Source organism: Diadema antillarum, unplaced genomic scaffold (genome assembly GCF_040938485.1).
Source record: "Diadema antillarum isolate AM-2024a unplaced genomic scaffold, OU_Dant_1.0 scf00000089, whole genome shotgun sequence".
Lineage (NCBI taxonomy): Eukaryota > Metazoa > Echinodermata > Echinoidea > Diadematoida > Diadematidae > Diadema > Diadema antillarum.
Window position 1 is genome coordinate 387,352 of NW_027270978.1, and position 26,613 is coordinate 413,964.

The following is a 26,613-nucleotide window of genomic DNA, read 5'->3' on the forward strand; positions in this document are numbered from 1 at the left end:
CTTGATTTTGCAGTTTAATTCAAAATAATGATTTAGTGATGATGAGTTTTGTAGGGAAAGGTATACAAAGTCATTGATCTAAACATAAAAAGCGAGGTATACAATGTACAATTGTATGTTGCCTTTTGAGGGAAGTACATGTGCATGTATACTGTACCTTGCTAATCATTGACTTGAAAAAAAAGGGGGGGGGCAAGATTTTTTTTTCATTCATAGTCATACCAACATCCAGTGCCTGTACGAATTGTTCTATGTGATCTACCAAAGATACAGCTTAACATGTTGAGTCATGTCAGTTTCACTTCACTCTTTTTTAAATCCTCACTTGTTCCCCACCCCCCCCCCCAAAAAAAAAAAAACCGGTAGAGTAACTGTGGTAGGAGGCTCGCCCGATGATGAGAATATTGTTGAGTATTGAAGCGCTGGTGCCTCCCTTGTGATGCTGGATGTACAATGTAGTGCCCTAGTCTGCTTGGGGGTGGGGCCATGCTATTAAAGATCTTTGAGACCTGCGTATGATTCATCAATTCAGATAGTGGCCAGGGATGGGGTTTCATTGTATCAGGTGGCACTGACGGTGGACGTTAGCGGGTGCAATAGAATGTACAAAAGAAATCCCTGCATTATGCATGCCTCAAAAGCTGCAGGTGGGATACAAAATCAAACAGAATAAGAAAAAGTGCTGTAAAATATACCAAACTCCTCTTTTTTTTCAGCCTGAATTTGTCTGTACTGCTATCTTTTTGATTGCCGCATTATTGGCAGAGTTCATATCTATGCCAAATATTTCAGAGTGATTTGCATGTACACATATCTGATGGTATTTTTCAAATGCATATAGCTGTATATTCGTCCATCTATCCTAGAATAAATCAAGCAAACTACTGTAGTGTAAATCTACAAGCAGATATCTTTAATTAGGATTGAATGATAGCTGATGTGGTATTTACCACAAAATGTACAATCTGCTTGTAAAAGCTACAGTATATCACGTTGGATAAATGTGTTTGGTGTGTAGCAAATGTAAATGACTGCAACCGTAACAGCAACATGTGAATCACCAGAGGCAAAGTAATCACGTTATCTTTGGTAGGTACAACTAGTAGCAGTCAGTCACATGCTGTGTGTTTTTTTTTCCCTACCACACTTGATGTAAAGCCATATTCACTCTTTGAATACTTCCCATATCAAGGCTCTTGACATCTTGCCTCAATCTCATGATTCTAAATATCAACGTCTTTGCTGCTGTGATGTCATTTTTCATGGAAAAAAAAGTAATCACAACAAACCAAAGCACATTATTGAGCATGGCGGGGACCAGTGCTGTTCCACAACATTTTTTTTTTTGTGAAATGTTCAATATTCTGTATGGATTCCTTTTTTCTTTATTGGTCTGTGCCAACACTCCTGTGCGTACTTGACCCATTGAGGACAGGCTGATTTTGCTACAACACGAATTTCCCGTAGACACTTGCCTGAGTGTACTCAGGACTCGTCCTCTACAGGTTAAGAGTGTCTTTTACCTATGAAACACAAATTTGTCTTTGATAGAAGGTTCTGAGAAATAGCACACCAATTTTGATACACCTGCATCAGTTTGCTGCAATTATGTTTAATAGTGATGAGTTCTTCAGTGAAGTGATTTATAATACGTACATTGTACATGTAAAACTGTACAGTATGTGTGCATGACATAATAATTTACTGCTTCTATGCAGCAAAGAGGAAAAAGAATTGTGACCGGAACATTCAACAGTCAACATCATTCACAGTTGCGGACTTCTGCACAGTACACAGATGAAAGAGAAAGGGCAAAGTTGGATTTTGATAGGAAATGACTCCTGAAGTGTACAAAACCCACTGTCTGTACAAAGAGGATGTGTGATTGTGTGTATGTGTTTCGTATAGTGAGTGTATATTTTTTATATATATTTTTTTCCCCACTAAGTCCCACTTCCTTTTCAAGCTGCTATCTGTGCACTATATCCGCACCAACCTAAACTATGAAGGCAAAAACCAGCCACCACACCTGCCACTGAATTTACTCCTGCATTTAAGCATGTGGCTGTAAGTTAAGAACAAGTAGGGCCTATGTTTTTCAGTGTGTGTTCTTCTTGATTGCAAAAATATTAGAGAATTTACCCCTCCAGGAAAGTAATTTCTGGAGAGATCAGTAGAACAAGAAACCGATAACAAAAACTTCATGTAAAATCCAATAATATTTATGGTTTATTTGTGAGAATGTCAGTTTAAAGTCATCTATCACAGGGTGGTCCACGAGGAGTTTTAGCATGTCGCTGCAACATGCTAAAATTCTTGTGCAACATCCTAAAAAGCCAGCAACATGCTATGCAACATCCTCAAGAATTTGCAACAAGCTCAAAGTAATAGTATTCAAAAATGTGCAAAACATGTGCATAACATAAGAAACATCAAACTACCAGGTACTTTAGATATTTGTGTGCAAAACATGAGAGAGAACATTGAATGTAAGCAGCACAAAGAGAGATAAGCAGCAAAATATTGCGTACTACGTACTCATCGTGTGCGCTCCGCGCATATTCAATTTCTGCAATATTCTCAGATTCTGAGCTTGCAACATGCTAAAATTTCAAGTTGTGGACCACCCTGTATCAGCAAGTCATTTTTTTAACAACTTACTAAATACTATACAATTGTAAAGCTGTCAAAATGTATGTTGGTCTTTCATCAAAAATAAGAAAACATAATTTTTTTTTAATAATAAAAAAAAATTATGAAACATGACACAGCATGCATAGTATACACTTAAAGTACCCCTTTTTTAAACAATACAATTTTGGCAATGATGATATGTTTCGTTTTATTTTTTATTATTATTACCATTCATCAAAATGCTTTTTTTAGGTCTGTAGAGGGAGGCAGTATGGAGACTGCCATCTGGGTCATGTGACTGTGATGTTAGTTTTTATAGTTTTTTTTTTTGTGACAAATTTCACATTCACAGAAAAGACAGCACCATTGCTTTAATCATTCAAAGTACATGTCAAGGACGAAATCGTCATTCAAGTGTACAGCCCTGTGCATCCTGTATTGTAGAAGTACAGTATGTAAATTAGAACCTTACTCCCAACTTAGGAAAAAAACAGAAGATCATGTGTTTGGCACAGTGTATATTGGAAGCAAAAATTTCTATGCATGTGACATCATACAGGCAATGAGTGAAGATAATAAGTTACAATGTACCTGCTACTGTAAAAGTGGTTTCTTTCGCGGTGGTTTATATTTGCGCTTTTCGTGCTTTGAGGTTGAACCACGAATTTAACATCACGCGAAAATGTTTTGAACTCGTCGCTTGTGCAACGCTATCATTACCGACCGCGAATTTAAACACACGCGAAAAAGTCCGCACTAATGGAAACCGCGAAAGTTTCTGTACGCGAAAGAAACCACTTTTACAGTATACAAATTATGTACATCTCGTCAATTTGTATAATTTCTCCTTGATTAACTAATCTTATCCAGATATATGCATGTATACCCTTCATTTTCTAATGGCTTTAATTCTCATGAGACAGTCACATACAATGTACCATACAGTGCAGTATTTCTGAACTCTGTAAGAAACAGTGATGTTATCTCTTTACATCTGAAGAAATTATACTTTAACATGATGAAATTTTGTGAGATATTGCTGTTGACAGTTTTTTGATGTGACATGCTATTGGCTGCTGCAGAGAATAGCTGTAACAGAAGATTCCTTTAGACCTGGCACACATACAACTGTACAGCAGTATCTGTATATCATGTTGTAGTAGAAAAAAGAAATCCACAAAACGTAAATGATTTTTACTCTCTTCTCATTCAAATTTGCATATCTGATTTTCTCTTTCCCTAAGAATATTTTTTACGTGCCATGAATTCACTGTTTGCAGATACGTGTAAACATGTATCAATTTGCAGCAAGTCAGAGGAAACACCAAAGGAATGAGATATGACCAAGGCTGCGTTTATCATCTTTCCCCAGTTTGAAACGGTTTTCCATACCCACTATCAAAAGTCGTTTCCAAAGCCCTGAAGAAACGGCTTCCAAAATAAGTTGCGTTTATCAACTCATCACCAACACGAAAACTGGCCGTGTAACTATGCAGCTGCATTGTGCCATTTTGACCTGAGAATCCATCAGGAGAAGGGGTCATATACGGCGAGCGCAGTACAAAGTCGTTTCAAAACAGCTTTGCATTTATCTCGCTTCTAGAAACATGTTTCTGGCTGAAACCTGTTTCGGAAAGCACAAATTTGCAGTTTTCAAAAGGGCTTTCTGAATCCCATAATCAAAACAGCTTTGCGTTTATCATCTCTAAAAAAAGTCCTTGAAAGCCGTTTGAAAAACCCGTTTCTGCCAAAAATAGGAGTTGATAAACACACCCTAGTTATGTGTTATTATTCTATTTCATCTTATTTCATTCCCATTCCCATTTTCTGAAATTGTAATGGAAGCAAGCTCACACTTACATTGTAGCTTTGAATTACGAGTATTGATAAGTGGTACTTACATGTATTTTCTGCATTGCAATTTTATACATCTTACAATTTTATTTGCACTATAATCCTCATCAGCCAGTATATCATGTCTGTCAACTGCACACTGTTCAAAGTTTACAGCTACATGTATACTATGCTGATTAAGCTTAATGAATAGTAGCATGAATATGTTTGTAGACTGTAATAGCAAAACCTGTTGCTGTTGTTTTTCTTTTAAACAAATCAAATGCAATTTGTATGTTGTCGCACTTGATTAATAATTCCTGTGTAAAGTACAATGGTTATCAGCCACATGCAGCATACAGACTATGGCTGTAAAGAATACAAATATGCTCTACCTGAAACAGATATGAACACACAAACACACACGTACATGTATTGAGAGAAGGAGAGACATGAATTTTGCATGTTTTTGATTGTGCTGAACTGACACACAATGTACAGAGGCATAACAAGCAAAAAATTTTGCGTGCTTTTTTCTTCATGCTAATTTCTTGTCACGTAAAATGCACGAAAACTTCCACAGTTTAAGACATTCTTGAGCTGAATGCCATGTATAAATAAAACATGGCCACCCCCCCTTTTTTTTTTTGTCTGAGCAGTTTATTACCTCCGCCAAAGGAGGAGGTTATGTTTTCGTTACCGTTAGTTAGTTCGTTAGTTTGTCCGTGTGCAAAATGACTCAAAATGGAGTTAACGGATTGGGATGAAACTTGCAGGAAAGATTGAGAATGACACAAGTAACAAACGATTAGCTTGTGGTAGTGATCGAAGAATTTTTAGGGAATTTCTGAAGGATTTTTGATATTTTGGCAGGTAGGGTCAATGAACTTGGGAGTTCAGGCTGCGCGTATTTGAGGTTTGCATGCGCGCACTAAAGTGCGTGCTCGAGTTTCTGCTAGGGCGAGGTTAGCCGTGCAGCTGAGGGTTTATGACGTATCAAAGGCTTCTATATTGGAAAATCGGGCGATTTTTTTTTCAGCATGTATACCTATCGATGGAAATCACCGATCTCTATGGAAGAGCCCATAGAGCTTTGAACTTCCCCAGTAGTGGAGAGGAGAAAAATTTCTTGGCAAGATTATCTGTGGAAAGTAGCTGCTTGGCGGAGGTTTGCGCTCTCAGAGTGCTTTTCTAGAACATGTGCCAATATTTCACGGGATTTTTGCTGTCACAAATTTTGAGAGTCACATGCTGTTCATGAATTTAACAACATGCAAAATTATTAAATCTGATCTCCACATGAGTGTGACATGCACGCATACACTTCTCCATTCATTACTGCACTCCATTATTACAAATTTAACCACTTTTGAATTTGTTGAGAAGTCCTGATTCGCAAAGAATTAGACTCACTATACAATAAGGCATACACAGTACATAAAAAACCGAGGTCTGTGTGTGTTGAGAACAATGTACGTGTATACAGTGTATATGGATAGTGGCTACTGGTACTCGTCAAGGTACTATTTACGCCACATATTTCACGAGGTTTTTATTTTCGCAGATTTTATGACTCGTGCTATTTGCGAATGTATAATCACGTAAAATCATTAACTCTGATCTCAACATGAATGTGACCTGCATGAGTACATTTCTCTGATCATTACTGCATGCCATGGTCAGAAATTTGTCTACTCATAGATCTGAGGGCCTAGTAATAACCTTCTCGCTATCAATGGCTCTTTATAATTTAACCAAGTGATGGCAGTTTTATGCAGTGAATGACAGTGTAATATGACTGCTCATCACACTCATTTTGATGCACTTGAACTCTGGAGTCTTGGACCCATAAATGATCATTGGTGGTTAACATTCTACAGATTATTTTATATCTGGATGTTGAGTACTGGGTTGTTTTTATGATGTGTGCTCCGTATATAGTGTGTGACATCCTACAAATGAGCAGAGAGCTGTTTATGTACACTGACCACGCAGAAATGCCGCTGTAAAGTTCAAAATTTAATGATACAGTGTACGGAGTCAGTGTTTAAGTAGCCAGATGTAGAATGTGCACGACCTGAACCACCCTCCATTCATATGCGAGGCCTCGCAGAGAACAAATTATGCATGTACACCAGTAATGAGTGTGATGGACAGTTGTATTGCTTTGTCAATCTGTGCATTAAACTGCCATCACTTGATTTAATAGTGTGAGGAGCTATCAAAGTCTTTCCAGATACAAGTCTGCATGGAAAAGTGTATACAATGCTTTGCATTACAAGAGACCTATAACAAATTTTAATGGCATTGTTTACCATTTGCAGATGAAACGAAAACCCAGTTTTAATGCTTCAAAGTGGTTAATGTGAGTTAGGGATAGAAACAGTGTATAAATTTGAATCAGTATTTTAATCAATGGTACAATGTAGGTTTTGTTAAATATACAAAATGTGAACAAAAGTTACAATGAAATATAACAAATCACTGCGATGTTAATGCACCAACATATGATACTTAATACCGAATGGACATTTCAGACAAAGTACCTGTGTTTTTATTCCAGTCACTGGTTACGTAATTGAACGAGACGTTCAGTAATTGGTAACAAGTATGCCATCTGTGTAAACAAACCTGACACACAGTGCATGACAACACCCGTGACCGCTTCATTAACTGAGCATCTGCTTTTCAGCTGACCCTTCGAGATGAAACTACTTAATAGTCCTTCATGAGAAATAAAAAATTTGAAGAAAGATGTTGCCACGCTTAATTCTTACCAAATGAGGCACTACACAAATGCTCCACTGCTGATGTTGTTTATACCAAAATGTTTAGCACGAGAGAAATTGTCCAGCATCGATTCAAGATGATTGAGTATCCAGGGAAAATAAAGTAATTTCTCATGTCAGTTCCCACTGATACTGTAAAAGTGGATATTTTCGCGTGACTAATTTTTCGCGCTCGGCTGGGTAAGAAGAGTTTGCGTGCTTTTAATTCTGCGGTATCAAGACAGCAACCACTGGAACATATGGCAAGCAAAAATATTCGCATGCTTTTTATTTTCCTGCTAGTTACTGGTTGGGTTGCGCAAAATGCGCGAAAATTTCAACACCACAAAAATTTCCACTTTTACAATAGACTGTAATACTAATAGCAAAAAAGTGAACAACAAGCAAGAACAACAAAAATGAACAGACAAGTACTTTGAAAATATTGTGATGGGACCAGAAAAAGTATATAGCTAATTAAACATTTGATTGATGTAAATTCCAAATTGATGTCTAAAAAAAAAAAAGGAGCAGGTTGACACTTAATAGCAGCACTTGATGTAAAGAAATGGTCTTAATTTGCTCACTTAATATGTTGTTCTTAGAGTGGTAGAAACAAATCACTAAACAGCACAAAAAATGGGCAAACTAGTCCTAGATGATGTCAGAATTTGTATACACCTAATTTCTGTACATTATTTGTGAAAGTGAAATATTAATACAGTAGCACACTTACTGAAAATTTTTGTGTTTAGAGACAAATAGTAAAGAATGGGCACATATTTTACACACAACTCGTGCCGTAGATTGCATGCCTGTACATGAACACAGCATGATTTTTCATTTATTCTGAAGGCCATTCAGAAAACTATTACTGCCCTAATAGTAAACCTGTCCAGTGAATGCAGGATGTGATATCTTTGTTAACATACATGTGTGTTCATAACTTCAGTTTGGAAAAGTAACCTTGGCAGACCCAGGTAACCATAAGTGGTCAAATATATAAGATTATATCGAATGAGATGTACCCACCTTTCAAGTGCATGGATAGTAGTGGGTCTGAAAACATTATAGCACAAGATACAGTGTTGCTTTGGTAAATGCATCTACATATTGTAACTAATGGAAGTGATATGGTCTTAATAAGATGATTGATAAAAAAAACAGAGGAATTGAATGAGGCAGAAGATGCTGTATGTATGGATACTGGTTGGATGTGGGTGGGTTTCATGCCTCCGACTGCCTCTCATTATAGCATGGTTACATTCATGTACACATGCAAGTTGTATGAACGTCACCTGAGTCCTGGGAGGAGGGATACCAGGGTATTCCATGGATGCATCTGACATCATTCTGAGTCAGCCTTTCCTGGTTTTGCATTACATGATTGTACTCTGACTTCATTATTTGGACATTAAGGATGAATAACTCTTCTACCACATACCCTCCCCACCCTGTTTTTTTCACCCTCCCTATCTGCCCTCTGTCCGTCCCTCCCATCCCTCTCTCTCCTTTGAAACATAGACAAGAATAACTTATCTGCTTTACAATTGCTCCCTTCCTTTTGATATCTCTCCTTTTCTTTTACTTGATCTGTCTATCTGTCTAACTATCAATCTATCTCTTTATCTCTCTCCTCTCCATTATTATGGCGTGATTGATTAATAAGTGCTCTGCCAAACTCTCTTTTATCCTTTTTTTCTCTATCTCTTCCTCTCTCACTCCTCCACACATACACTCCCAGTCTGATGTCTACCTTCTCTTCTCCCTCTCCTCCACACACACCCAGTCTATAGGCCCCGTCACACTACAGCGAATGCCCAATGAAAAACATTTGAAAATTTGAAGATATCTTCACATCCATTGGTAATAGTAGTATGTAACATGCTTGGCATTCTTTGTATTCATTAGCTATTTGTTGGGATTCGCAGAGATATGCTGGAGCCGATTTTTTTTTTTTAAACATGTCCAAAATCTCCAGCGTATCTCTGCGAATCCCTACGAATAGCTAATGAATTCAAAGAACGTCAGACATGCAAACTGTCTTCACATTTTCGAATTCGTTGGGCTTTCGCTTGGCATTCGTTGGGCATTCGCTGTAGTGTGACGGGGCCTTAATGTGTACCTTCTGTGTGGTATTCCATTATCCCATCCATGCTGGATTTTCAGTTTCTATGTATTTTCTTTTTCATTTCTTGTTTCCTCTGTACTAGTGTGCCTGTGTATCAACAACCCCTCTTTATAATGATCTCTCACTAGTCAGAAAAGACCTGTAATCTACCTATCCACCTATCTATCTATTTGTATCTTTTGACATGTTCATTTCTCTTTGCTGTCAATTTGTCAATGAAATCACTTTTATCTGTATCTATTCCCTACAGTGTAAGTTCAGTCAAACCATCCAATTCTTCCAAGGGAGACAAAAAAGTGGTCATTATAGACACGTGACCACTGTAGGCAGGGGGTTTATAGCTTTTCGCTTGGAGGGAGAGGGGGAATTGTTTTTAATGGCCATATACGGAAGGTGGCCACTATAAGAAGGTGGCTACGGCAGGTTTGACTATACTTGTTGGTAGCAGTTTTATGTGATTTAGTTGTCTGTATTTCCACACATTTGTATCCTGTAAAAAATTAAAAAAAAACAATCTGCGTTATTTTTCTGTCTATGATCATAGTTCTGCTGCTGACATGAAGAATGGTGGCATGAGAGTGGCCATCAAGAAGCTTGCCAGGCCTTTTCAGACCGCCATCCATGCCAAACGGACCTACAGAGAGCTCCGCCTACTCAAGCACATGAAACATGAAAATGTAAGTTCATTTCTTAATTTGATATTATTGCGAGGTCTGAGGAGATATTTAATATCAAGTCAAATCTTGATTTGTTTGAATCCTTGCAGTTTTTGTCAGTGTAACTGAGATGCTTAGTGGAGGATTAAGTTTGTATTATGTGACACAGAGAAGATGAAATACTGATAGCTACATGACACATGCCATGTATTCTTTCTTCATTGTTCTGAATACACATTTAGTGCACACAACACACACCAACCCACGGACATACAGACCACAACTATACAAAGATCAACATAATTACTATGCACATACATACACAGCTCATAGGTATCAGTCACATGTTAAAGGGTATTATTGATCATTAAAGTTTGAATTACCCTGGTACCTAGTGTTTGTTATCCTCAGAAATATTGAATGCATAATATGTGCGAACTGCTGCATCATACACATATATCAATCATTCATGTCTTTCCCTGAACCCAAATACATTTAAGTGTTGACTATGTTGATTAAAAATGCATGATACCCACAATGTGTTGTGATATTTGACGCAAGGCAGGATCATCTTTGTCCCGTGCCCTCATCCCATCCCCATGGCGACCCATCTTTCCTTGTCTTCCCTCAACATCATCCCTTCCTCTTCTCCTTGCCTCCTTTTCTTTTTGTACGTATCTTCTCATCTCTTTCCTCATTCATCTCCTTTTATCTCTCCTTGTCCTCTTCTTGTGTTCTTCTATTCTTCTCATGTCTCCTTCCTGATTGTGCCTGCTGCTTTATTCTTTCTCTCTCCGGCCTTTCATTCATGCATCTCCTTCTCTCTGTTGTGTTTTGGCATCATTCATCCCCCCCCCCCCCCCCTCTACCATTCACTATGATTTGCATCTTTCTCCTCTTTGTTGTTGTTGTTTCATTATTCTACTTCCTTCTTTCCTTCCTTACTGCATTCCTGCACACCCTACAATTGTAGGTCATCAGCCTGCTGGACTGTTTTACTCCCAGCATGTCCCGGGGGACTTTCGTGGACGTCTACTTTGTGACGCATCTCATGGGGGCGGACCTCAACAGCATCATCAAGTGTCAGACGCTAACGGACGACCACGTCCAGTTTCTCATCTACCAAGTGCTGAGAGGCCTGAAGGTGAGTGAGTCATCCCTCTCTCCGGCATCCGGCTTCTGTCTCGAGGGGGGCCGAGCAAACGTGGAGATTCGATTTGTAGATATTCCAGTGAAGTCAGCAGCGGGGATTTCATGTGGTCTCTCCACTATGTGCAAGTCGGCAGCATTTTATGCATCTGCCGTTATACAAGCACTTATTATGAGAATGCCACGGCTGTGTCCATCCAGCGTACTACCTGACTGTGCAATGTATTTCAATTTGTTTTATCTTATGTCTTTCAATTTGTTTGTTGTCATGCAAATTATGAAGTAAATTGTTGTTATCACCCTAATCATGAGACAGCCACCCACTATAACACCTACATTATATACTGCTGTACACCAGCATAGTTGTGAGAGATACATGTTGTCTGTGTGTGCCCCTAATGTGGCTTATCTCCGAGACAGGACGAAACTGATTTGAGCAGGATAACAAGAATGTGAGAGGACAATAAAAAGTATACTGCTGATTAGATTGATTATTTGTGCCATTAACCTAATGAGATACTTCGTACGGCATTATTTTCACCCTTTGTTGTCTCTGCCTCACCTGACTACATGGATCTCCCGAAAGAATCATAGTCTGCTCTTGCACATTTACTTTAAAGCACAGTATACAATTAACGCACAAATCTGAGTGCATCAGTCGGAATTGTGTGCATAAGGTAACTATGGAATGCTTAACCTCGAGGTGAAGCCTAGTGGGTTTAGGCTAAATCCCACAATTACCACATGCACACAATACCTATGGATGCTTGAAAAGACATGTACATCATCTGTTTCATAGAATGGGGGACATTTTTCTCGCAGAAAAACAAAAAAAAAACAAAACATTTTTGATCATGTTACCTGATGGCAAATTTACTGGATGCATTTCTTTGTGGCTTGCCATAGACAAAGCCATGCATCTATTAATTACTGGATGCATGGTTTTCCAGCCAATTGGTGTCTCTCACGTAATGCGCAAGCGCTTGCTTTAATAGTGCACAAACTCGTGCTACGAATGCGTGATAATACGTTAACAGCTTGGCTGTCCTCCAAGAGGTAGCGTGCAGCCAGTAAAAATCTACACACGGCTCTTGACCAATGATATCGCATGATTTTTGCTACCCATTCTATAAAAGTATTTATGCTTATTGACCTGTACTGTAAAAGTGGATATTTTCGCACGACTAATTTTTCGCGCTTGGCCAGGTAAGAAGAGTTTCACATGTTTTTAATTCCGCGGAATCAAGACATCACGCACAGGAGCATATGGCAAGCAAAAATATTTGTGTGCTTCTATTTTTTGCGCTAGTCTCTGGTTGCGCGAAATGCGCGAAAATTTCAACGCCGCAAAAATTTCCGCTTTTACAGTATCTTGTCATGATATTCACAAATGTTTCACATTTTTTGTACTCTCTCTCCCTTTTTTGCCCCCTCAGTATATACATTCAGCTGGTGTTATTCATCGAGATCTGAAGCCAAGCAACATTGCCGTAAATGAAGACTGTGAACTCAGGGTAAGAGTGCAGATTGCTCTGCAGCCATAGTATGAACTATCCTCCCTGTGAACAGATTGCCTATTAGTGTGTAGAGCAGGTTGGACTTTGGACCAATGCGTTTATGTCGCAATCCAAGGTGTATTGCTCTATATGGAAATACCCGGTGATGCAATAAAGTGTACAATCTTTAGTGCCCTATTGCAGGATACTTGGTAGTAGTAAAGTTTAATTTGTCCAGTAACATGACACCCAAACTTTTTGGGGGCAGATAGAATAATGTGCTACTTGTTTTTTGTTTTTTGATTTTGCATTTTTCTCCAAAGGAGGGAGTACTTTTGGAATGAATATCTCATTGGTCTTGATCAAGGATTCTGCTGATTTTCTTGTTGTTAGTTGTTATCCACTTTATGATGATATCAAAAATTAGGCAACATAACCTTGCAGATGGTTGTATGTGGTCAGAACTAAAGTAATAGGTAAGTGGGACGAGCAGTTAAAGATGTCTTTATAAGTGCTGTTTGTGTGGGATATTAATGAAAATGATTGTGACAAAATGTATTTTGGTTAAAGCATACACAATACAATTGCATAGAAGATTGTACTAGCTTTAAAGGGACTGTACAGTACTGGATGAGGTGGGGATTAATGTTTTGAACATTCCTAAGTGAGATAATGAAAAGCCTCTTGTGAAATATGAAAGAGCATGTAATTCTAAGAAGGATTCAACGTTTATTTGATGAAAATTGGTTTTCAAATGGCTGAGATATCAAAAAAAAGTGCTAATAATAAAAGGCAACATGCCACAACTTTATTAGGATCTCTTTGTTTCACCTTGTTTTTGGATAACTCAGCCATTTCAAAACCGATTTTCATCAAATAAACTTTTGATACCCCTTAGAACTGCATGCTCTTTGACATCTCATAGAGTGGTTTCTGAATATCTCGCAAAACGTTAAAAGCCAAATCCTCACCTCAACCAGAACTGTGCACACCCTTTAATGAGTGAGAAATTATATAGATCTGCTTCACCTACACCTACAACCTTTCCTTCCGTGCAACAAACCAGTTATTTCATGAATATTTCATAGATCTTCATAGAGTCAAAATGAAGAACAGTGGGTGTACAATGTAGTATGCAAGTTGTGAGTTTTTCATTTAACCGTGATTTCAATATTCCATCCCCATCTCCGCCAGATTCTCGACTTTGGGCTGGCCCGCAGCAGCGACGACGAAATGACGGGATACGTGGCCACGCGGTGGTATCGGGCACCAGAAATTATGCTAAACTGGATGCACTACACCGAAAAAGGTTGGTGTTAATTTCCACAAACCAAAATACCCTTTGATTCTTTCTTTAGAATTTGTTAGGGTTACAGGAGTACAATTTTACCGTTTCATCATAATGTTTAGTTTGCATTGCCATGGAGGAAACAGAATTTTTTTTGGAATGAGAGGAAATTCTGTCGGCATTTTTTTTTTCTCAAATATTGCTATCTTGACAGTCAGAGAGGTTACTTGAATATATTTGATTTAGATGTAAACCACTTCCATTCAATATTTTTAAGTCCCCAAAAGTTTTGCTGATCCCTTTGGGCAATTGGTGAGAATTGCACTGGTTAATTTTGTCTTATTTGTCATGTAGACTACCTGAGCATGCAAGAGTGGGTCTCTGCTGTCCTTCCTATTTATTTACTACCGCTACTTACTACTTATTTACTATCCCGGTCTATGAAGCCATTGAACATGCATAACACATTCTTTTCGTTTTATCGTTTCTGTACATAATTATGTGTGAGTTACATTTACTGGACGTCCCGGTCGAACTTTTCAAAGCTTATGATGATCCACACAAATGTATAAAATGACATATTCCATGTACAAGCTATGTGCACATTTGTGTATAGTGTATGCATATGCATTTTGTGGATAAGTCAAATCAAAATCTAATCAAATAAGAAATCACACCTGTATACATCTGATTTGTTGCATACCGAGATGATTTAACCCACATTTGATTTGTTCTCATATTCTAGTTGACATCTGGTCCGTCGGCTGCATCATGGCGGAGCTCATATCGCAGAAGACCCTCTTCCCTGGCAACGACCGTATCCTTTCGAGCTGCACCTACTCTTTGCACAAAGAGACTCGACAGTTGGCATTTTGTGTATCTCTGTGTTCACTGAACACAGGCAGTTGTGCTCATTGGCTGAAGCGCCAAAAATTTGACAGCCTTTCATTTACTCTGCACCACTTCTGTTTCATTCAGTTCAAAACAGTTCTGTTCAAATTAATGCAATGCATGACTGTAAAGCAAGATATTTTTGCAGCATGAAATTTTCACAAATTTGGGCGAACTGCCTTTTTCGTGGCATAAAATTTTCACAAATTGCTACGGGCATTCAATGCATGTAGTATAGACAAGAACTTTCGGGTGCATTTTAATTTCTCGAATCTCAGTTCCCATGAAACTCACGAAATTGAAATGCATGCGAACATTCCTGGTTTTACAGTATAAATAAAATGCAACTGAAGCACGTTGGTATAGTTCAGTTCTTGTGCACATCCTCTATAAAATGAAAAGAAGCCTCTTGAATTGGCTACATGTTTTTCATTTATTCTTTTAATATGCAGCAGTTGTGTCAATTGCAAAGAAAAAAAATGATGATAATCAAATTTGATACAGAACAAAAACACCAAATGATACATCAGATACATTAGATTTTATGTGAAATTAGTACATGTCACAGTACATAAGGACTTCAGGCACTGTGAAATGTGAATATCTGTGTGAGAGGCATTTGAGAGTGTTTAACAGTAGAACTTGCAATACAAATGTTGTGTTCTTAACATCATATCCATCCAGATATAGACCAGCTGAACAAGATCATCGGTGTCACTGGAAAGCCAGATGATTCATTCCTGCAGAAGATTGAAAGTGAAAGTGTAAGCATTTATTTTTGCTCTTGTCTTTCCCGTCCATCCATGCAGATTATGGGCAATTATCCTTCAGAATGGATTAGATAACATCATTAGTGAATTTCTTCTTTAGCTGTACACAAATTTGTACATAACAGTCTAGCCTCTGTTGTTTGGCCGTGGCGGAACCAGCATCCTGTGAAAATTACTTGTGAGGTATGCTTTCTCCACAAAGCACTCAAATACTCCAAATCCGGCATGCTACAGTGTGGTGTGGTATGGTTTGGTTCACTTTGGTTCCCTTTTGAGCGATTGAATGCGGCCTATAACTCTGTATGTCTGCCCCTCTCCTATTTCCTCTCTCACCCCTATTATCTATCCATTTCTTTCTGTCTCTCTCTCTATCCCCCGGCCTGTCTGTATATGTTGCTTTCTCACAGATTCTCGTCTCATTTGCTCCTTTTTCAGGCCAGGAACTATGTGATCAGCATGCCGTACCACCCCAAGACGAACTTCTGTTCCATTTTCACCGGGGCCAACCCCCTGGCTGTGGACCTCCTGGAGCACATGCTAAATCTGGATGAAGAGAAGAGGTAGGGCAATGTCTGGAGGAGAAGAAGACAGGTTCTCCACAGCAAATCAGCAGCAGCAGCAGCTTTAAAAGGGATGATTTAGTTTTGGTTGAGATGGGGGATTCAGATTATAACTTTTTGTGAGATAATCAGAAACCACTTATGAAATAATAAAGAGCATAGAATTCTCAAATGAATTTAAAGTTTATTTGATGAAAATAGGTTATGAAGTGGCTAAGATATCTAAAAACAAAGAGGTCTTAACCCTAAAAAGACTGGGCTATTTTGGTAGCTCGAAAGACTGGGGGGGGGGGGGGGGGGGGGGGGGGCCTAAAGGGCCCCCCCTTAAGATCTCGGCCGTGGATCGCGCGATCGCCGCGGAAATTTGCACAATGGTAGTGTGCGATGTGATCTACAAGATCGTATATTTAAATTTTCCAAAATAGTCTTCTTTTATTTTATTTTGATTAATTATGCTAATTTATGCGAGAAATCAGACCTTTTTTATCTAAATCAGTAAATAAAGCTCCAAAAGTGCTCATTTTTGGTCTAGATATTCTTTGTAGCATTCTTAGCAAATGTACTTGAAAAAAAATTCGGTATCAAAATTAATTTCTTATTTATTTTATTGTTTTATGAATTTCTTATGTATTTCTGTGTTTTTTCGACCTTTTGCTTTTGTTGTTTTTTTCAGCAAAATTTGTGGCAGACCCTTTTTGAAGCATAATACTACTAAAACAAATTGATTTTAGCCATTGAGAGTAAAAATGAGCATATTTATATGAACCATGTGATAGAACTCAATTTGTATTGACTTTGCACACAAAATCACATTTTTGAGCCATTTTCGGTCTCACGTGCATATACAAAAAGTTATGTAACTTCAGAACCGTACCCCCGTGCGTCACAAATTTGGTGTCAAAATGTGCGGGAAACTCGAAAGAAAAAAGTCATAGAGCATCGCGGCGAGAGCATTGCGTGTTGCTGAGTAATCGCGCGAAATGTCGAGGGGGGGGCCTTTTAGGCCCCCCCCCCCCAGTCTTTTTAGGGTTAAAGGGATAGTACAGTATTGGTGGAGATGAGAATTGGGCTTTTAACTATTTGCGAGATACCAAGAAAACACTTATGATATAGTACAGAACATACCATTTTAAGAGGAATTCAAAGTTTATTGGATGAAAGTCGGGTTTGGAATGAAGGAAACATCTAAAAACAAAGTCAAACAAAGCAATCGTAATAAAGTGTGGGTCCCACACTTTATTAGAATCGCGCCTTTTTGGATATCTCGCCTTTTTGGATATCTCAGCCATTTCAAACCCAATTTTCATCAAATAAACAGTTAATTCCTCATAGAATTACATGCTCTTTCGTATTTCATAAGAGGTTTCTCATCATCTCACCGAAAAATGTTAGAAACCTGAAATTAGGTCTCAACCAAAACTATACAATCCCTTTAATAAAAGGTTGGACCCACCTTTTCTTAGGACTACTTTGTTTTACTTTGTTTTGGATATCTCAGCCATTTCAAAACCGATTTTCATCAAATAAACTTTAAATTCCTCATAGAATTGTATGCTCTTTAATCTTTCATGTGTGGTTTCTGATTATCTCACAAAAAGTTGAAATCTGAATCCCCATCTCAACCAAAACTGAATCATCCCCTAAGGAGCCTTGTGGACCCCATTCGTTCACTTTGATTAGCTCGCTGATGATCTGTAATTCTACACTTTTGTGCCAATGTTGTTTTCTGTCAATGTGGTATAATGTTTAAGCCATGTATTTCACACGGTTTTTATTGGTGCAAATTTCACGTGTCAGTTGCTATTCTTAAATGTAAAACCATGTGGAAATATTTACTCTGATCCTGACATGAATGTGAAGTGCACACATTCACTGTATGTGTACTGGTATGCAGTACACTGTACATGCATAAGGTGCATAATGATACTATATTCCACAATTGTCTGTGAAAGTTCTCAGTCATCTAGGTAAAATATCTTATAAACAGTAAATCTAGTCAACTGGACTTGCGTGTAATTTGGAGTAGCGACATTTCACATCCTCTCTGTGATGCTTCATCAGACCGACTGATCATTTCACACAATTACAATATATTCCACAATTGTGAATTTAACTGTGCGTGAAGGTATAGGTAAGTCCTGCTTGGCAAAAATTAGACTCGCTAAATGTGTGGTGTGTACAGTTTGTTGAGATGTGAAGCATTGTTTCTGTCCACTCTTCACTAACTACAGGAGGGAACCAAAAAGGCTCCTTTTCATAAGCAGTTTTTGAGAAAGTAATCCCAACAACGACATGCATTAATTGTGTATTATCAAGGAGGGTGTTATGATAGCAAGTGTGACGTATTTGTTATTTGAGATTTTCCTGATTTTGTAGTCAAGCCATTTCTCCATATCAGTGAAGTGAAAATAGTTACAATGCAGTTGGGTCTCCTCACAAATTTCATTCATCTTAAGTCCAGATGCTAGGATTGACTTGAGTGTGGTTTGGAAATCTTTTGCAGAAAGTTGTTTTGATGTCCATTATTCCCCACATTCTTTGAGCATGTGGCACAGTTAGCCTAGTTGATACCATTTGCTGACTACTGGTGGTCGTCACCTGGGGCGAATCACGAGGAGTCAGCATTCCCCATACTATCACTTTTTTTTTTTCAATCTCACCAGATTAAGTGCAGCACAGGCTCTCACTCATCCATACCTGGCCAAGTACCACGACCCCGATGATGAGCCAACGGCTCCAATGTTTGACGACGGCCCAGAGTACAGCGACATAACGATAGAAGAGTGGAAAGGTGAGTTGCGCATGAGTCAAAGTTTGAAAGGTTCCCTCCTCCTCCTCCTCCTCTTACTCCTCCACCTACCCTCCTTCCAAATATGTCCTCTCACCTGTAAACTGTCTATCATTTCCAAAAGTTTATCCCGTTTCTTGTTCATCTATTTTTAGTAAATTCCCAACCACTCTCCAGTGGGGAATGGCAAAACAATCTACATGCAACCTCTTTTTTCCATCAATTTGAGTGTAAAGTTTTGCAAATGTACAGCTCTTTTTTTCTGTTTTTGTTTACTATTTCATGTTACCTTAGTAGGACTAACAGTATCAATAACATCTTGAATGCAAATTGAACTTTAACAGAGCCCTTATTTTTGGAACGATTTTAATAAATCAAACCATACGTCTTTTCACTATATGAACCTTGCCAGGCTATTGCTACGGCAGAACAACGAAAGTCTTCATCAACAACTACGTTGATGTGGCTAAATTTTGTATCAGCTAGCATCGATTTCAACATAGAACCATAACATACTGTACATTTACAATATTTACAACTACAATGTAATTGAAGCTAAACTTTCCTACTGAAATTTTACAGAGTTTATCCGGCCCCAAAGCAAGTATTGTTTTGCCTATGCAGGCCAAAAATACAAAAAGTTATTTTTGACATTGATGAGGTGCATTCTTATTTCAAGATTTTGATTAAGAGTTAGATTACACCATAAAGAAAAAATGAAATATGTGACAGAGTCAATTTTTCACAATTTTCAACATACCTTGTTTTTTCAACTCATGGCCATCTCGCCCTCATCACAGATCCCACCTTTCCAGCATCCTCTAATTTACATTCACTTATTTCTACCCATTTTATAACCATCCATCCATCTATCCATACATTCATTCTTTTCCCTTAACATCCTTCACTATCACATATTAGTTAGGGCATTTTAGAGAATTTCTGGACCATCTGTGAAAAAATTGCTTACCAATAGCTTTCTTCACCAATGTGTTCACTAAGGTGTCTACTAACACCTCTCAATTAGTTCCAACCCAAATCCTTGTGGAAAATTCTGGGGAGCCAATCAAAATCGAGCACCCGGAGGGGGGCGGGGCAGAAATGGAAATATATATATTTTTTCCAATATAAGCATGTGAGATGTCTATTAGGGGTTTCTGGGGGTGCAGAATCGATTCCCACAATTAGTTTTGAGTATAAACGACTCTCTGACCGTGAAATAGGCCACGCCTCCTTTTTGCCCCCGCCGAAATACGTAAATATTGGTATTTTCATACGTATCTTATTGGGTTTATATAATAGGTTTTTAAGGTGCACTGAAAATATTTGTGTGCGATGGGAAGTAGTTGTTCCCATTTCCCTTATATCCATAACACCAAATATAATCATATTACTGTAAATAGGCTTTACTTATTAAATGTTTGATTCTCAATAATTTCGAACCAACATCCTTGTGGGGGAAAAAAACCTCAAAAACTGTGGAGCCAGTTAAAGCTATTAAAGCAACAAAAGGGTGGGGGTGTCAATCAATAGGAAGATTTTTTTTCCAGTATTAGTTTGTGAGATGTCCAATTAGGGGTTTCTAGGGGTGCTGAAAGAATTCGAAACATAAGTTTTGCGTAAAAAATACTACCTGACCATTGAAATAGGCCACGCCTACTTTTTGCACCCGCTGAATCATGTATTATTGGTATTTCATACGTACATCAGTGGGTTTATTCAGTGAGTTTTTTAGAACACTGAATTGAGTTCTATTATTGAATTTGAGCTGTATCAACTCTTAAAACCGTGAGCAAAAAATACTGCAACATACCGTTAACTGTGCAATCCACTTCTCTTACTTCCATTATGCCACATTTAAATCTGGCACAACAGAACTGTATTGAAACCTTGGTACTTTATCCTACTCCCCAACATCTCCCTTACTGCTCCCATCAGCTGTTTGGTTGATGTTCTGACAAGAGTTACCATGCCATTTGCCGCAAACAGAAATGCATAACTCCTTGCTTTTACAACTGCACTTCAGTGCGCTACAGTCCCTTCACAGTTTGCAGCTAACAAACTTCAGAAAATAGTCCTTTGCGATGGGGTTTGTTGAAGGGACCGGTGCGTAACCTTGGTCCTCAAGCTTCCATCCATACTCCAAGACATCCATTGATGGAGTTTGCAACATTAGCCAACCTCTGGTTTGGAGATTAGCTCGTAGAGGATGCTCCGCTGTAGCTTCTGTTGTCAGGTTTGATGCTCTCATCAGCAGCCCGCTTGGTGAAGATGTCAAATCTCAAGCCTCCAAGTCTTTCGGGTGGTTTTCCATGGAACATGAGCTTAAATAACACACAGCCGGTTTTAATGATATCATCTTTCTTGCCTCGGATGTCCAGAAACACATCCATGGCCCTTTCCGCCTTGTCAGTCTCTCAGAGCTTGTTTACCAAAGTTGATTTGCGAACCCAGAAATCGTTGACACTGTATCGCAGCCAGAGAAGCTGTGCAAGAGTTCAAGATCAAACACTTTCGGTATCTCTCTGGGAGGGCCTCCCTGATCTTTGCGATACTACAAGATGTTTCTTTTGCTCTTGTGAGGAAGATGGGGTGAATCAGCAAAACCATGATATCGGTGTCCTCCGCCCTTACCTCAACAGGAGAATATTTTCCCTAGTCTAGATATATGCCCGGACTATAGCAGTGTCTGCATCATCGTGGCATTGCCGTACACTGATCCCATTTCTACTGAATTTCTCAGCAAGCAGCAGAATGAGCCGGGGCTTGTTGCTCTTCTTGTGGATGAACTTTTCTCTTTGAACGAGGCTTTGATGTCTGGGCGCAAGGGAATGTCACATCGTGCATTCTTTGTTCGTCTCAGGTGATCATTGTCCTATAGCAGAGCTGCCGTATCTACCAAAGACTACAGTGATTTGGAGAAACTGGGTCCCCATGGACTTCAAAAACTGAAGGTAGCTCTCGGAAATGCCCTTCCAGGATAGGTCAGCCTCCCGCTTGACGTTGTGCAGTATAGTCATCCACCATAAATAAACAGACTCATGCAGGGGGTTCGTTCAACGCTTTCCACAAAATGCTTTCAGAAATCTTGCTTGGGCAGCCTCGTCTGGATTTCGCAACTTCTAGTCTTTGTCAAATAGAGACATTGGTGTTGGCGTCAACTCAAATCAAAGACCTTCGGTCTTGACTTCACGCAAACTGATGATGATTAGACGGTTGAAGAGCTTGAGTGAGTCAATAACCAGCTTCTTTCCATTGACTTTGGGTCCACTTCTAAGGCTCTCTAATGACTTCACCTTTTGCTTTAGTTTCAATTGAATCCAGAACCGTTCGTCCATTCATCTTGGACAGCATGGCTCTGCCAACCTCCTCTGCCTGATCAGCGTTGACTGGGTCCTCTGGAGTGCTGCTGAATCCTGTTATAAAGGATACTAGGGTCTTCTTGTCCCATGTTGCATCGAAGAGGTCGATCTCCTCCAACCATCCGAAAATGGCGTTGACAGCATCTTCGTCATTCTTCATCTGGGCTCTTGTGACGTGCGTGTGGTTAGGTACCTCACGCTTGTTCATACCTTGTTCAAGTTCCTGGTGAATGCATGAGAAGTGGTTTAGCGTCTTAACCCAACACCTGTGAGGAGATTCATTCCGGAAGCGTCCTCTGTTAAGACTGTTTGAGGATTTGGCCTCACCCATGAGTGTGGTTTCTATCGTGATTTTAGTCCATGTACCTGAAAGCTCATGGTCTGAGAAACTGACTGCATGGTTTCCATACAAAGTGAATTTGGTAAGAGCTTACCAAATTCACTGTGTATGGAAACCATGCACCCTAGCAAGACTTCTGTGGAACCCGTAGAATAAACCCCTGCACGAGTCTGGTGACGGATGGTGGATGGCTCCTGCGCAACGTCAAATGGGAAGCTAACCTCACCTGCACGCTAAGGGCATTGCCAAGAGATACCTCTATTTTTTAAGTCCATGGGGAGCCAGTTTCTCCAAATCAGTGTGGTCTCTGACGGATACGGCAGCACCACTAAGGGCCTTGATCACCGGAGACGAACAAAGAATGCTTGATGTGACATTCTGATTCGCACAGACATCAAAAGCCTCGTTCCAAGAGAAAAGCAAGAGCAACAAGGCCCATTTTATTCTGCTGCTTGCTGAGACATTCAGTAGAAATGGGATCAGTGTACAGCAATACCATGATGATACAGACACTGCTATAGTCCGGGCACCTCTAGATGAGGCAAAAGATTCTACTGTTGAGGTGAGGGCTGGGGACACCGACATCATCTTTTTGCTGATTCACTCTATCTTCCTCACAAGCGCCTAGGAAACATCTTATGATTATGATCCCAAAGATAAGGGAGGCCCTCCCAGAGAGATACCGGAAGTGTTTGATCTTGAATTCTTGCACAGCTTTTCCGGCTGCGATACAGTGTCAGCAATTTCTGGGTTCAGCAAATCAACTTTGGTAAACAAGCTCTGCGAGACTGACAAGGCGAAACAGGCCATGGATGCGTCTCTGGACATCCGAGGCAAGAAAGATAAATACAGTATATCATTAAAGTCAGCTGTGAATTATTCAAGCTCATGTTCCATGGAAGACCACCCAACAGACTTTGGAGACTTGAGATTGACGTCTTCAGCAAGCGGGCTGCTGCTGGGAGCATCAAAACTGAGAAATTCCATGTCCCCGACAACATAAGCTGCAGAGCAGCATTCTCTACAAACTTATCTCCAAACCAGAGATTGGCTAATGTTGCAAACTCCATCATTGGATGTCTTGGAGTGTGGATGGAAGCTTGAGGACCAAGGTTACGCACCGGTCCCTTCAACAGACCCATCGCAAAGGACTATTTTCTGAAGTTTGTCAGCTGTAACTGTGAGGGGGACTGTAGCACACAGTCGCCGGCCCTCAGTTGTAAAAAGCAAGTTGTATAATAAAAAGTAACGAGTCAAGTGTATTTCCTTTTGCGGCAAATGTCATGGTAGCTGTTGCCAGAACATCGACCAAACAGCTGATGGGAGCAGTGAGGGAGATGTCTGTGAGTAGGATAATGTACCAAGGTTTCAATATTGAGATACATTTCTGTTGGATTTAAATGGGCATAATGGAAGTAAAAGAACAGGGAACGACTACTTTTGTTATTTTGCACACTTATGTTTCAGTGTTTTGCCAACTGTTTTTAGAGGAGGTGTAGCTCAAATTAAGTGATGATAGAACTCAATGCAGCATTCTAACCAACTCACTACATAAACCCACCGAGATGCGTATAAATTAAAATACCAATAATACATGATTCGGCGGGTGCAAAAAGTAGGTGTGGCCTATTTTAATGATCAGGGAGTAGTTTTAACTCAAAACTAATGTTTCGAATCCATTCAGTACCCCCAGAAACCCCTAATTGGACATCTCACACGATAATACTGGCCAAAAAAAAAAAAATCTTCCCATTGTTTGACAACCCCTCTCATTCTGTTGCATAGATTTAACTGGCTCCACAGTTGTTGTTGTTGGTTTTTTTTCCACGATGTTGGTTCAAAACTATTGAGAATCAAACATTTAATAAGTATACACAGCAGTAATATGATTATATTTGGTGTTATGGATATAAGAGAGATGGTAACGACTACTTCCCATCGCACACAAGTTGTTTCAGTGCACCCTAAAAACCCATTATATAAACCTAATGAGATAAGTATAAAAATACCAATATTTACGTATTTCGGCGGGGGCAAAAAGGAGGCGTGGCCTATTTCACGGTCAGAGAGTTGTTTGTACTCAAAACTAATTGTGGGAATCGATTCTGCACCCCCAGAAACCCCTAATTAGACATCTCACTCGCTTATATTGGAAAAATATATATTTTTCCATTTCTGCCCCGCCCCCTTCCGGGTGCTCGATTTTGATTGGCTCCCCAGAATTTTCCACAAGGATTTGGGTTGGAACTAATTGAGAGGTGTTAGTAGACACCTTGGTGAACACATTGGTGAAGAAAGCTATTGGTAAGCAATTTTTTCACAGATGGTCCAGAAATTTTCTAAAATGCCCTAACTATATTTCTCTCCTCATATCTGTCTATCCATCCACCCTTCATTCATTCATCCATCCATCCATCCATCCATCATGATCCCTCTTCCAATTCTGGCATCTCTTCCATAGCCATTCCTCTCTTACCATCCCTCCATCCACATCTGTGCCCACCCTTTCCTATCACCTATTTCTCCCCTTATATCTGTCCATGCTTCCATCCATCCATCCATCCATCCATCATGATCCATCCTCCAATTCTTGCACCCTTTCCATATCCATTTCTTTCTGACTATCCCTCCATCCCCATTGACATTCCATGACCCCTGTCTTCATTGCTGATTCTCTGCCAAGCATGTCTGTGGGGAAAAAAAAGCAAAAACAAAATGTGATCATAACTTACAGATGCTATTCAAAGCAATACAGTGAAAATGACCTTAATAATCTACACTTCATTACTCTCCAGACCATATGGTTCATCCTTTACGTATATGTGTGTGCTTATGTGCATGTGTTGTTACATGCAACGAGTGATAGACTGTCAAAATGTAGACACATGTAAAATCCAGCCTTTTGTTTTTGTTCAAGAGGCCACCATCATGATCATGTGATTGTTTAAAGCAATCATCTGCATTATTTTGTCAACATAGAAAAATATTTAAATCATTTAATTTTTTTATGAAGATTTTGACGTAAGCATGTAAGTTTGTTCTGAAATAAATATACTGTTATATTAAGTATGTATTATTCGCTTTCCAAAGTAAGTACGAGTCCATTTGATGTAAAAAATGAAAAAACAAAGAAATAAAAGGAAATGTGATGAAATCTAATTTCTGTCTTGATTTTATGCAGACCGTGTCTATAAGGAAATCATTGATTACCAGCCAGAGCAGGCCATGAGTTCATGATTTCGGGTCTCATAGAAACCAGGAAGCAAGATGGAGATCTAACTTTATTGGAGCGATGCCCTCGAAGTGATCGTATCAACATAGGCCATCTTGAATCTTTGATGTATATTTGTAAGTTTTTCATTTCTTTGTGAGCGAATCATGCAGGTGAAACGTTCATTTGCAATATCTGGCTTTGTAAAAGAAACACAGACACAAAGAATTACGGAGGAAAATGGATGGATTGCCATCTTGACAATGAGAAGCAATTTTATGGGTATGTACAATGTATAGAGCAAAATGCTCATGAGTTGTGTGAACAGCTATGTGTGTGTCAGGTACTGCAGAAATGTTATACTCAAAGGCAACATACACAGTTCTCTGCAGTGCAGCCTGCATTATCAAGCCACATATGTCCGTAAATGTACACATTCCTATACTCACATACAGTCAGACATACGGCGCACAAACTCACATGTGCACACACAGACATGCTCACACACACACTCATTTGTGACTCTTAAGGCTTGTTTTGACAGGCCATGGGAATTATTTGCAAAGGATGCCAATATTGAAAAAATGGAGTAGTCCATTGTTCAAAGAAGTTTTTTGCCAAATGTGTCCCAACATTGGAGCTGTAAACCAATTGGACACCTCGGTCATGTGCTTCATATACACCCAGTAGATCAGATGTTTTTTGGTGCAGATTTGCCTGTGAACATTGCAACAAA

At 39.2% G+C, this 26,613-nt stretch overlaps 1 protein-coding gene across 1 annotated transcript in view; it reads left to right on the forward strand.

Moving 5' to 3' along the window:
* LOC139718126 (mitogen-activated protein kinase 14B-like) overlaps window positions 1-26,394 on the forward strand; it is a 40,546-nt gene extending 14,152 nt beyond the window's left edge. The window contains exons 2-10 of the mRNA XM_071629611.1: window positions 9,911-10,043; window positions 10,996-11,166; window positions 12,608-12,685; window positions 13,862-13,976; window positions 14,701-14,772; window positions 15,531-15,610; window positions 16,052-16,176; window positions 18,840-18,967; window positions 25,848-26,394. Coding sequence (XP_071485712.1) covers window positions 9,911-10,043; window positions 10,996-11,166; window positions 12,608-12,685; window positions 13,862-13,976; window positions 14,701-14,772; window positions 15,531-15,610; window positions 16,052-16,176; window positions 18,840-18,967; window positions 25,848-25,903 — 958 coding nt within the window. The 3' untranslated portion in view covers window positions 25,904-26,394. The remainder of the gene's footprint in view (window positions 1-9,910; window positions 10,044-10,995; window positions 11,167-12,607; window positions 12,686-13,861; window positions 13,977-14,700; window positions 14,773-15,530; window positions 15,611-16,051; window positions 16,177-18,839; window positions 18,968-25,847) is intronic.
* Window positions 26,395-26,613: the final 219 nt, after the last annotated feature.